The sequence below is a fragment of the Pongo pygmaeus genome, chromosome 18 (genome assembly GCF_028885625.2).
Source record: "Pongo pygmaeus isolate AG05252 chromosome 18, NHGRI_mPonPyg2-v2.0_pri, whole genome shotgun sequence".
Classification (NCBI taxonomy): Eukaryota; Metazoa; Chordata; class Mammalia; order Primates; family Hominidae; genus Pongo; species Pongo pygmaeus.
In genome coordinates, this window is record NC_072391.2 from 33,231,841 (window position 1) to 33,243,995 (window position 12,155).

Genomic DNA, 12,155 nt, shown 5'->3' on the forward strand with positions numbered 1-12,155 from the left:
TTCTCCTGCCTCAGTCTCCCAAGTAGCTGGGACTACAGGTGCCCACCACCATGTCTGGCTAATTTTTTGTGTGTTTTTAGTAGAGACTGTTTTCACCATGTTACCCAGGCTGGTCTCGAACTCCTGACCTCAGGTGATCCACCCACCTCGGCCTTCCAAAGTGTTAGGATTACAGGCGTGAGCCACTGCTCCTTGCCTAATTACCTGTCTTTTTTGTTATTGCCATCCTAATAGGTATGATGTGGCATCTCATTGTAGTTTTGATTTGCATTTCTCTGGGGACAAATGATGTTGAGGATCTTTTCATGTAATCATTGGCTATTTATATAACTTCTTTGAACTGTCTATTCAGGTCGTTTGCCCATTTCTTTTCTTTTTCTTTTTTATTCTTGACACAGGGTCTCCTCTGTCGCTCAGGAGTTCAGTGGCACAATCTCAGCTCACTGCAGCCTCTGCCTCCAGGCTTCAAGCAATTCTCCTGTCTCAGCCTCCCAAGTAGCTGGAATTACAGGCTCCCACCACCACGCACGGCTAATTTTGTATTTTTAGTAGAGACGGGGTTTCGTCATGTTGGCCAGGCTGGTCTCGAACTCCTGACCTCAAGTGACCTGCCCGCCTTGACCTCCCAAAGTGCTGGGATTATAGGTGTGAGCCACCATGCCCGGCTGGCATTTTAGAAAGCTCCCCACGTTGTTCCGATTTGCTGCTGGGTTGAGACCCACAGTCCAGTGCTCAGATCTGTCCAGAAGAGTGGCTGCAGCACAGTTGTCTGTCCATAATTACCTCTAGGGCCTCTCATTTCCACCTCGTTTCTCAGGGTCTCAGTCCAGCCTTGCTACTTTGTGGCTGGAGACTGTGTCTTGCTTTCTGCTCTGCGTTCATCAGTAACTTGGGAAAGGGCTGTTTCAGAGCAGGCCTGGGCCACCTCAGTGTTGAGGAAGGGCTTTGTCTTGCAGGCTGGCTGGGGGTTGGTTGCCTGGGAGTGTTTTCCCCAAATTTGCAAGGGGCTTGCGCCCGGGTTCGAGTTTACGTGTGTCTATGACCAAGTCTTGGAGGGAAGGTCCTAGTGTAGAGTCTGTGGGTGGGTTCACTGTGTCTGTCCCCGTCCTTCAGATTTCTTTGTGTCTGGTATGTATGCCTCTTGGGGCCTCTATTTATCTGTCAGGGTCTCTGATGGGAAGGTCTCTGAACCTGAGGTCTAACTGAGCCTTAGAACATCACTCCTGCTACCAGTCCACAAATTCCGTCTGGGACAAGTCTCCCAGGAATGGCATGGGTGGGAGGGAGGCTCTTGTCTAGGACTCAGGCGCTGGCTTTGAGGGGTGTCTGCTTGGGGGCCTCAGTCCGTGTCTGTAAGTCTCTCTAGGGAGCCGCTCTGGGGCTTGGTCTGGAGAAGCCACTTCTCTCTGGCTCTGGCCTCCTGGGGCTCCCTGCAGCTGAGGCCAAGGCTGGGGTGTGGCCGCCTGCGCGGCAGGCCGGCGGGCTGGGCTCGGGTGGGCCGGGGCGCTCCCTCCTTTCCACGCCCCCACCTCGGGTTCCCCCGTTCATCGCCCCCCCATCCCCATCCCAGCGGGTCCCGGCTTCCTTACATGGTCACGGCCGGGCTTCCAGCTCCCGGACGTCCCCCGCCCCCCGCCCCCACCGGACACGGCCCCCGCCCTGTTCGCCCCGCGCCACCGGCCCGCGCCCCGCCATGGAGGACCTGGGTGAGTGGGGCCGGATCCCCGGGTCCGTGGCCCCTCACCGCTGCCCAGAGCTGCCTCCCCGCCGTCGCTCTCCCGCATCTCCCCATCCTTGTCTTCTTACTTCTGCTTTTCGCCTCTGCCCGCGCCTCCTTTCCAACTCCACGTCCCCCTTCCTGCCTCTCCCTTCCTGCCTTTCCTGGGCCGGCCGCTCCCTCCCTTCTTCCCTCGCTCTGCTCCTCCATCCCAGGCTGCGGCAGATGGAACGGGAGGTGCGGCGCCCGCGGGCGCCCGGGCGCGGGGCTCTGGGGAGGGAGGGGTTAAAGAGGCCTTGGCCCGGGGACCGGGAAAGTAGAGGGCACGGGAAAGTCTGGCATCAAGTTTTGGAGAAAAAAAGCGGGCCTGCCTGCACCAGAGTTTTGGGAGAGGAGGAGTTAAGGGCTCCTGAGCACGATGAGGGTCAGGTCCTTGAGGCAAGGAAGAGAATAGTAGCTCAGGAGTGCCTAGGCGCCCGCGAAGCCTTCAGGGTTTCACGCGGGTGCTCAGAGATGAAGACTGAGGGCAGGACTTCTGGGTTCTGGAAGTGAAAGGGCTCAAAAGACCCGGATCTGGGGATGCAGGGATGGAGAGAGGTGTCTTGTCCGGAAGGGGGACCCAGGTATCTCGTCGTCCCTGCGAAGCCTGGGGCTGGAAGGCTGTGCGCTCCACGGGAGACAGGGGCTTCCGGCCCCTGGCGGTAGAGGGCGCTGCTCGGTAGGGGTAACTGACGCTGTACCGCAGAGAAGCAGCCAATCAGAAGGCAGGTCCCAGCGAAGCACCAGTGAGGAGCGCAGGGCGGGACTCAGGGGCCTGGGAGTGGCCAGGCTAGGCGGGGCCTGTGTAGGTAGAGGGAGGAGTTAACGAGCATGGAAGAGAGAGCGTCCAATCAGAAAGCTGGGGGCCAGGCACTGGGCCAATGGAGCAATTTGGAGGGGAGCCAAATTTGGCTTGGGTGAAGAGCCCATTTTGACTGCATCAGAGAAGATGGGGAGAATAAAATAATCAGGAGGCTGGGTTTGTGCTTGGCTCCAGGCATGAGCAACTGGGATATTCTGGTCATAAATATTCCTTGCTACCCTTGGAGCAGTGCTCTGCCTGGCTCTGGCCCTGTGACCTCTTCTCTTAATACTGGCTTCTGTCCTTCTCCAGTACTGTCCACTGGGAACCTTATCTTCTGATCTAACCGTGACCCCTGTCTCTCTCCCTGATGGCCTCTTCCTGCAGATGCCCTGCTCTCTGACCTGGAGACTACCACCTCGCACATGCCAAGGCCAGGGGCTCCCAAAGAGCGCCCTGCGGAGCCTCTCACCCCTCCCCCATCCTATGGCCACCAGCCACAGGTGAGATCGGATGTTGGGGACTGGGGCAGCCACTAGGGCCAGGCTCGGCCTGGTCTATGGGGATCTCAGCCTGAGTGGCGCAGAGTGCAGGCCTGTCATCCCACCTGTGCGTCTCCGCTCTGTAGACAGGGTCTGGGGAGTCTTCAGGAGCCTCGGGGGACAAGGACCACCTGTACAGGTGAGGGGCCTGGCAACCAGGGCATAGGCGGCCAACTGAGTCTCAGGTGAGGAGGCTTGGATTCCCCACCCCTGAACCCAGGCTCCCACTCTGCTTCCCAGCACGGTATGCAAGCCTCGGTCCCCAAAGCCTGCAGCCCCGGCGGCCCCTCCATTCTCCTCTTCCAGCGGTGTCTTGGGTACTGGGCTCTGTGAGCTAGATCGGTTGCTTCAGGAACTTAATGCCACCCAGTTCAACATCACAGGTACCAGGGTGACTGAGAGAGGCCTTGATGCGATGGGGGCAGGGAAGGGAAGGGGATGGGAGCAGGGGAGGGAAGGGTGGGGCAGAGACTAAGAGGAATACACTTCCCAGAGTGGCAGTTAAAGGGACCTAAAGCCTCAAGTGGGAGGGTGCATTGAGTATGGCCCTATATGTAGTGTTCTCCTCTCCTCTCTCCAGATGAAATCATGTCTCAGTTCCCATCTAGCAAGGTGGCTTCAGGAGAGCAGAAGGAAGACCAGTCTGAAGACAAGAAAAGACCCAGCGTGTGAGTTTGGCGTCGTTGTCAGGGCTGAGAGGAGATAAGTCCTGGATGTCTGAGTCACTAGAGGGAGCATTGCTCTGGGAGGCTCTGAGATGACACAAGCATGTTCTTCACAGCCCTTCCAGCCCGTCTCCTGGCCTCCCAAAGCCTTCTGCCACCTCGGCCACTCTGGAGCTGGATAGACTGATGGCCTCGCTCTCTGACTTCCGTGTTCAAAACCATGTGAGTTGGGCAGTGGGCCAGTGTCCATTTGTGGCTCCCCAACCCCTTCTAGACAATTCCACATCTGCTGCCTTGCTGACTCAATTCTCATGTTCTCTCCGCTGCAGCTTCCAGGCTCTGGGCCAACCCAGCCACCGGTGGCAAGCTCCACAAACGAGGGCTCCCCATCCCCACCAGAGCCGACTGGCAAGGGCAGCCTAGACACCATGCTGGGGCTGCTGCAGTCCGACCTCAGCCGCCGGGGTGTTCCCACCCAGGCCAAGGGCCTCTGTGGCTCCTGCAATAAACCTATTGCTGGGCAAGTAAGTGGAGCCTTGTGAGAAGGGAGGCAGAGACCTGTTACAGACCCATCTTTAGTGAGAGCCGGGCTTTATGCTGTTCACTTTTAGTAAGTTAATCTGGGAAGTGGGTATCATTATTACTTATGTTTTATGGATGAGGAAACTGAAGCTCTGAACCACACAGCAGGTTAGTGGTAGGGTGAAAATTCCAACCATGTTACCATTTATTGTGGTCCTACTGTGTGCCAGGCACTGTGCCAGCTCCTTTACAAACCCTCATCTCATCCGATCTTCACAAAACACTCTGTGGCTCCACCCACCATCTCTCAGGCATCTACAAAGTCTGTCTCTTCCTCCGTCAGAGTCTGGACTGGGTTCACTGGTCCTTGTCTTATTGACTGAGCAGATGTGATTGACAACAGCTGTGCCTAGGGGTTAACCTAGTGCCCCCAGCTAGATCAAGTACCTGACTCCCAGCCCAGAATTGCCCATCTCAGCAAAGGAGGGTGGCATTGTGACTTTTGTGGATCATAGGCACTTTCATCTTCATGAGTCCCTTCGTCCATTAAAATAAATAGATTTTTATGCCTGTGTTGGTGTAAAGATGGGTATGTTATTATTGTATATTAGAGCATTTTCTTCTAGTTCATTTTTTTATTCTGAATTTTTAAAAACGGATTTTTCACTTCCTCCCTCTTATTTATTTTGAGGTGAAGTCTCACTCTTGTGACCCAAGCTGGAGTGCAGTGGTGCGATTGTGGCTCACTGCAGCCTCGACCTCCTGGGCTCAAGCGATCCTCCCAGCTCAGCCTCCCGAGTAGCTGGGACTATAGGCGCCCGCCACCTCGCCCGGCTAATTTTATTTATTTATTGTAGAGACGGGGTTTCGCCATGTTGCCCAGGCTGGTCTCAAACTCCTGGGCTCAAGTAATCCTCCCACCTCAGCCTCCCAAATGCTAGGATTAGAGGCACGAGCCACCCAGCCTGATCTTATTCTGATTTTAAAAAAATTAAATCGTTTTTATGGGCCCCTAAATGTATTGTGGGCTCCAGGCGCTGTGCCTGCTGTGCCTCATGTATAGGTCAATCCTGGAGCGCAGCTGGAAGACGGGGGCTAGATCTCCATCGCTTACAGGCTGCGTGATCTCGAACACTGGATTCTTTATTCTGATCGCTCAGAGGACTCGAAAAGCGCCGCGTAAATCTTGCCTCACTGGGCATGTGGCTGTCAGAGCCGCTCTGACCCGCCTCACCTCCCACTCGCAGGTGGTGACGGCTCTGGGACGCGCCTGGCACCCCGAGCACTTCGTTTGCGGAGGCTGTTCCACCGCCCTGGGAGGCAGCAGCTTCTTCGAGAAGGATGGAGCTCCCTTCTGCCCCGAGTGCTACTTTGAGCGCTTCTCGCCAAGATGTGGCTTCTGCAACCAGCCCATCCGACACGTGAGCCCCGCCCGGCCGCACCGAGCCCGCCCTATCTCACCCGGAGAGCTGTGGGACGGGCCTCCACCGCATGGGTCCCGCCCCACCCGCTATATCCCACCCCACCCCTTCCCCTTGGCAATGTCCACGGCCCCTTGGACTCCACTCTTCCTTTCTGACTCCCACGTTCCTAGTTAGATCTTCTCCCCCTCCCCTCACGCATGCCTTAGTCCAGTCACCAGGGTTCTGCGCGGGAGAGGAAGGCGCGAAGGCACGGAGGGCGCGCTGAGTGCCCTCTCCCTCCCTGCAGAAGATGGTGACCGCCTTGGGCACTCACTGGCACCCAGAGCATTTCTGCTGCGTCAGTTGCGGGGAGCCCTTCGGAGATGAGGGTGAGAGTGAACTCGACTCCCATCTTAAAAGCTGCGGGTCCCCTCGACGTCTCGCCCCAGCCCCTCCGACCTCCGGAGTCCTCAAGGCCATGGTTTTCCTTCTGCTCTCTTCTGGCCCTGCCCTCTCCCACACAGACTCCGGACCCGAGCCCTCCTGCTCTGTCCCGCCCCAGACCCGGCTCCTCCTTCCCCAAGGCTCCCTCGAACTGCCCCTTCTTCGGCCCCAGATCTCAGGTCTTGTGGGTCTCGCGTCCCACCCGCACACTTTGCTTTCAGCCCACTCGGTTCCCTCTCCTAGGTTTCCACGAGCGCGAGGGCCGCCCCTACTGCCGCCGGGACTTCCTGCAGCTGTTCGCCCCGCGCTGCCAGGGCTGCCAGGGCCCCATCCTGGATAACTACATCTCGGCGCTCAGCGCGCTCTGGCACCCGGACTGTTTCGTCTGCAGGGTGCGAGCTGCGGGGCGGGGCGTTGGAGGGGCGGGTCAAGGGTGCAGGGCAGGGGGCGGGGCCTTGGGGGGGCGGGTCACGGGAGGCGCTGCTAGGAGCCTCTGGTGGGGCGAGTTTTCCGGGCAGGGTCCCACTGGACGGGATTCTTCGCGTCTAGGGCGGGCTGCGGGGTCCCAGGGCGTTATCCGCTAGTAACGCGCGTTGTCTGGCAGTGGCCGCTGACCTGTCTGTCCTCTTTCGCGGCCTCCCTTCCCCAGGAATGCTTCGCACCCTTCTCGGGAGGCAGCTTTTTCGAGCACGAGGGCCGCCCGTTGTGCGAGAACCACTTCCACGCACGGCGCGGCTCGCTGTGCGCCACGTGTGGCCTCCCCGTGACCGGCCGCTGCGTGTCGGCCCTGGGTCGCCGCTTCCACCCGGACCACTTCACATGCACCTTCTGCCTGCGCCCGCTCACCAAGGGCTCCTTCCAGGAGCGCGCCGGCAAGCCCTACTGCCAGCCCTGCTTCCTGAAGCTCTTCGGCTGACAGCCCGCTCGGCTCGCCCTCTCCGCCGGAGACCGCGCCCTCCCGGAAAAGCCGGGTCCTCCAGACCCCGAGGCCTTGCTCTCAGAGCGTGAGGCCCCACCCACTGGAGAGCCCCGCCCCTAAGGTACTATGAGTCCTCAAGGGTCAAGTTCGGAAAAGGCCCAGCCAGACCTAAACCCACACGCCCACAAAGTGGATCGCACACACACGAGAGCTCCCGTGCGGGCCTCCACTCTATTCCCACCCTTGAGGGAGCCCCCTGACTGGGGGAGGGTCCTTGCAATTCCAGCGAATCGGAGGCCAGGCCAGGACGTCCTTGCTCCCTGCACCCTCACTGTTCTGTGCACTTTTTCTACCTACATAAACACACGCATTCCACCTCTCCCTGGTGCTGTCTCTGAATGCGCGCAGGAGCCTGGCCCTGACGCCCCGCCCCCGCGCTGGCTCTGTCCCCGTCCGTCTCTAGGCCACTGCCCTGTGGCCGCAGCGGGACCTGCAGCCTCAGCCCTTGCAGGTAGCCACTCCTGCACTTCCTACTTCAAGTATCAGATGAGCCTGAAGCTGGAAAGGGTGGCGCCCCGCGCAGGACTCTACAGATAGTGGCAGAGCCAGGACAAGAGCTCCAACTGGGGCCCCACTGAATCTTCCCGCCCTCATTACTCCTTCTTCAGTTCTATATTTTGTTTTGTTTCGTCCTAACAGATGAGGTCTCAGTTTGTCGCCCAGGCTGGAGTACAGTGGTGCCATAGCTCACTGCAACCTCGAACTCCTGGTCTTGAGCGATCCTCCCGCCTTGGCCTCCCAAAGTACTGGGATTGCAGGTGTGAGCCACTGTGCCCGCCCTTCCCTTTATTCTTGAAATAAGCGCTTACAGTGGTTCATGTCTGTAATCCTGGCACTTTGGGAGGCCAGGGCGGGTGAATCACTTGAGGCCAGGAGTTTGAGACTAGCCTGGCCAACATGGTGAAACCCCGTCTCTACTACAAATACAAAAATTAGCTGGGCATGGTGGCACAGGCTTGTAATCCCAGCTTCTCTGGAGGCTGAGGCAGGAGAATCAATTGAACTCAGGAGGCAGAGGTTGCAGTGAGCCGAGATGGCGCCACTGCACTCCAGCCTGGGCAACAGAGTAAGACTCTGTCTCAAAAAAAAAAAAAAAAAAAAGAAAGAAAAGAAAGGAAGAAAGAAAGAGAAAGAAAGAAGGAAGGAAGGAGAGAGAAAGAACTTAATCTGCTCCCCTTCTGCACTGCCTTTGGTTCCCAGATTTTTTCCCCTATTAAAGGGCCTTGAGGGATGGAGCTCTATCCAGAGTGCCAGCTGGGCTCACCTTTTGGTTCTGGGCACTAAGGGACAGCTTCCCTCTTACTATTGACCCACAACATCTTGGATCACCTGAATGTTTCATGTAGTTATGGCCTCAGCTTAACCCTTTCTCACTCCCACCCCCAGGTGTCCCAGTCAAGGCAGAACAATCAGCACATTCAGAGCCATTACTTGCTGTCCCTGCTGGCCTATCTGCCACCACCTGAGGCTTCTCCCGGCCTAGCCCTGTGCTGGGTGGTGCTGGGTCCAGAGATGAGTCAGGTTCACTGCCCTGGAGAGCCCCAGGCTGAGGAGGCAGATACTTGGACAGAGGATGACACTTGGTGTGGCCAGGTTGTGACTGACGGAAGCACTGGGGGCTGTAGAAGCCAGAAGGTGGCTTCTTAACCCAGACTGGGAGTCAAGGGATGCTTCCTGGAGTAACTGACACCCAGGACCTGAGCCAAGTCCTAGCACAGAAGGATGGGGCCAGGGGTTTTCAGGTGTGGAAGATGGAGCCAAGGGTTTCAGGTGTGAAGAAGTTCAGGTTCCATCTGAGTCCCCAAGTCCCAGGGTGGCCGCCTGGGTCTAGACTCTAGGGACCTCTGGTGCTGGAAATGATAGGTCCTCAGAGCCCTTTCCAGCTCATCAGGAAGAGCTAGAAGCCGCAGGGAGCATGTATGGGCATGAGGAAAAGGTGAGGCGTCCTTGGCCCCAGCCCCTCCCAGGCCCCCAGATCTCTTCCTCTCTAAGGCTCCTCTCCCATGGTCTTCCCAGGTCTCCTGCTCTTCCCCTTCCACATATTCTCCCCAAAGAATGTCCCCCCAACCCCAGCCCGTAACCACCTCCCTATCTTGAGGATGCCCAAATTGGCATTCATTCATTCACCAAATATTTATTGAGCACTCCTATGCCAGGCTCTGGGGAGACAATGGGGAACCAAGCAGCTATGACCCTTGCTTTCAGGGAGCTGAAGTCTAGTAGCGGAGACAGATGACAGCCAAGTACAAAGGTGACATGCATGATGAAGGAGCGGTACCTTCCCGACGGCCTAGCTAAAGCCAAGGCTTCCCTGGTTTCCATGCCACGGCGCCTCCCTAGTTCCTTCCTAGCACGCAGTGCTCTTGCAAGTAGTTTTTGTTTTTGTTTTTTTGAGACAGAGTCTCGCTCTGTTGCCCAGGCTGGGGTGCAGTGGTGCCATCTGGGCTCACTGCAACTTCTGCCTCCTGAGGTTGAACCTCTGGGTTCAAGAGATTCTCTTGCCTCAGCCTCCTGAGTAGCTGGGATTACAGGCTTGTGCCACCACGCCTGGCTTTTTTTTTTTTTTTTTTTTTTTGAGATGGAGTTTCGCTCTTGTTGCCCAGGCTGGAGTGCAATGGCATTATCTCAGCTCACTGCAACCTCCGCCTCCTGGGTTCAAGCGATACTCCTGCTTCAGCCTCCTGAGTATCTGGGATTAGAGGCATGGACCACCACACCCGGCTAATTTTGTATTTTCAGTAGAGATAGGGTTTCTCCATGTTGGTCGAGCTGATTTTGAACTCCTGACCTCAGGTGATCTGCCCGCCTTGGCCTCCCAAACTGCTGGGATTACAGGCGTGAGCCACTGCACCCAGCCCTAATTTTTATATTTTTAGTAAAGACGGGGTTTCACTATGTTGGCCAGGCTGGTCTCGAACTCCTGACCTCAGATGATTCCCCTGTCTCAGCCTCTAAAAATGCTGGGATTACAGGCATGAGCCACCGCGCCTGGCCCTTATTGTTTCTGGCTTCTATCTGATTCTGCAACTGGAACAGAAGCTCCCGAGAGCAGGCAGTGCATTTGTTTTGCTGACCATTTTCTCCCTGGTGTCTAGAACAGGTCCAGTACATAGCCAGTCTCCATACGTGTTTGTTAATGAAGGAAGGAACCAGGAAGGAAGGGAAGAGAGAGAGTACAACGGACGAAATAGAGAACTAAGTTGGGGAGGTGGGGAAGAGATTACTTTCACCAGGTAGTAAAATGTAAGGTCTCAGCTGAGAGCCGAACATGGAGAAGGAGCCGGCTGTGCAAGGCGCCAAGGACAGTATTCCCGGCAGACAGGAAGCACGTGCAAAGGCCAGGGAGGAGAGAGTCTGATGCCTTGGAAGAAAGAAGGCCACTGTGGCTGGACTGGAGCCAGCAATGGGGTGGCCAAAGAGGAAGGAGATGTCACATCATGAAGGCCTTTGACGGCCGTGGTGAAGGGACCTTATCTGAAGTGTCTGTAACACACACGTGTCCTCTGACACTTGGCACTGGATTTCTCTCAGGCACTTTAAACTCATCACCCCCTGAAGCAGACACCGTGGGTGCCCCGCCCATATACCTGCATGACCCACCTTGGAAGTCATATACTGTGACAGTTTCCAGACACCCTGACTTGCAGCTCCTCCTGGAGTTTCTTGTCTGAGGCTGCTCTTGGGAGGAGGAAGTGTGCTCCCTGTTCTCAGCAGGCCTGAAGTGTGTGTGGGCATTTCTGCAGCTTTTAGCCAGTGACAGACACAAATCAGGTAATAAATACCGCAACCACCTTGCCCCTAAAGGAACATTGCTATGGGGTGTTCTTCACAGTGTCTCAGAGTGTCCTTTTTGGGATGAGGCTCCAACTGCTCTTGGTGGTAACCTGATAAATGACACACCCTTACGCCAGGCGTGGTGGCTCACACCTGTAATCCCAGCACTTTGGGAGACTGAGGCAGTTTGGCTCAGGATTTTGAGACCAGCCTGGGCAACATAGTGAAACCCCATCTCTATAAAAAATACAAAAATTAGCCGAGTGTTGTGGCGTGCCTGTGGTTCCAGCTATTTGGGAAGCTGAGGTGGGAGGATCCCTTGAGCCCAGGAGGTCGAGGCTGCAGTGAGCTGTGATCACACCACTGTACTCCAGCCTTGGCGACACAGCAAGACCCTGTCTCAAAACAAAGAAACACATGCTTTGTTGGCTTTTCTCCTTGTTGCATTTCTCTTCCCTACACCTTCACAGTCCATACTGGAATCACCTCCTCAGGAAAGTTGTTGCACACAAATTCTCATCTCAGGGTCTCCTTTTAGAGGAACACAAACTAAGGTACTCCTTCATCCAAACTCTGTCATATCATATCCAAACACTCAAACACTCTGTCATATCATATCCAAACACTGTCATATCATATCCAAACACTCAAAGCATTTTTCTCTGTTCTCCATCTCCAGGATGACCATCGCTGCCATAATCAGGCAGGACATTCCTTCGACTGTCTCCTGACATCCAAGTCTGGTCAATTCTTCTAGAAAGGTAGACATACAGATATTAACCAGCCTCTCCCTTCTTGAATCCAGTCCTGTGCTGAGCAATGAGACTCCAGGGATGAATCAGATCAGTCCTGCTCTTCTTAATTTTTATTTATTTATTTTTTAAGAGACAAGGTCTCACTCCGCTGCCCAGGCTGGTTTCAAACTCCTGAGCTCAAGTGATCCTCCCGCTGCAGCCTCCCAAAGTGCTAGGATTACAGGCATGAGCCCCCACACCCAGCCAGTCCTGCTCTTGAGGAGACTCTAGTTTGTTGGGAAGACAGACCTGGACCCAGGCAAGGGCCACACAGTGTGCTCAGAACTGCATCAGAAATGTCAGAGAAGTTTTTGAAGAGGTGACACAGACTGGGTACTGAAAGCTGAGTAGGAGTTGGCCATTTGGGAGACAGGGAAGTGCTCTAAACAGAAGACACAGTTTGTGCAAGGATTTGGTGGGGATAAAAATATCTGGTCAAAAAAAGCAAAAAGCAAAAATCTGGGCTGGGTAGGT

General features: G+C 55.9%; 1 protein-coding gene across 3 annotated transcripts; it reads left to right on the forward strand.

The window, feature by feature from the left end:
- The first annotated feature begins 1,183 nt into the window (after positions 1 to 1,183).
- TGFB1I1 (transforming growth factor beta 1 induced transcript 1) lies at positions 1,184 to 7,432 on the forward strand. 3 transcript variants are annotated; one of them, XM_054453537.2, is made up of 11 exons: positions 1,184 to 1,706; positions 2,946 to 3,061; positions 3,187 to 3,239; positions 3,341 to 3,483; positions 3,681 to 3,768; positions 3,882 to 3,987; positions 4,095 to 4,289; positions 5,535 to 5,708; positions 5,998 to 6,079; positions 6,378 to 6,526; positions 6,784 to 7,432. In XM_054453537.2, exons 1-11 carry the CDS (start codon positions 1,694 to 1,696, stop codon positions 7,048 to 7,050), a joined length of 1,386 nt encoding a protein of 461 aa, XP_054309512.2. In that variant the 5' UTR covers positions 1,184 to 1,693; the 3' UTR covers positions 7,051 to 7,432. The 3 variants fall into 3 exon arrangements, with proteins under 3 accessions (XP_054309512.2, XP_063510351.1, XP_063510352.1); XM_063654281.1 differs by having other exon boundaries at positions 1,471 to 1,728; XM_063654282.1 differs by lacking the exon at positions 1,184 to 1,706 and adding an exon at positions 1,719 to 1,954.
- The last annotated feature ends 4,723 nt before the right edge of the window (positions 7,433 to 12,155 follow it).

What these genes read in the sequence shown, in the direction of transcription:
- TGFB1I1 (XM_063654281.1), top strand. Translation starts at nt 1,590, where the DNA reads ATGGTCACGGCCGGGCTTCCAGCTCCCGGACGTCCCCCGCCCCCCGCC. An exon ending in ACTTCCGTGTTCAAAACCAT is followed by an intron (nt 3,988 to 4,094) that starts GTGAGTTGGGCA and finishes TCTCCGCTGCAG; the next exon opens with CTTCCAGGCTCTGGGCCAAC. An exon ending in CGGACTGTTTCGTCTGCAGG is followed by an intron (nt 6,527 to 6,783) that starts GTGCGAGCTGCG and finishes TCCCTTCCCCAG; the next exon opens with GAATGCTTCGCACCCTTCTC.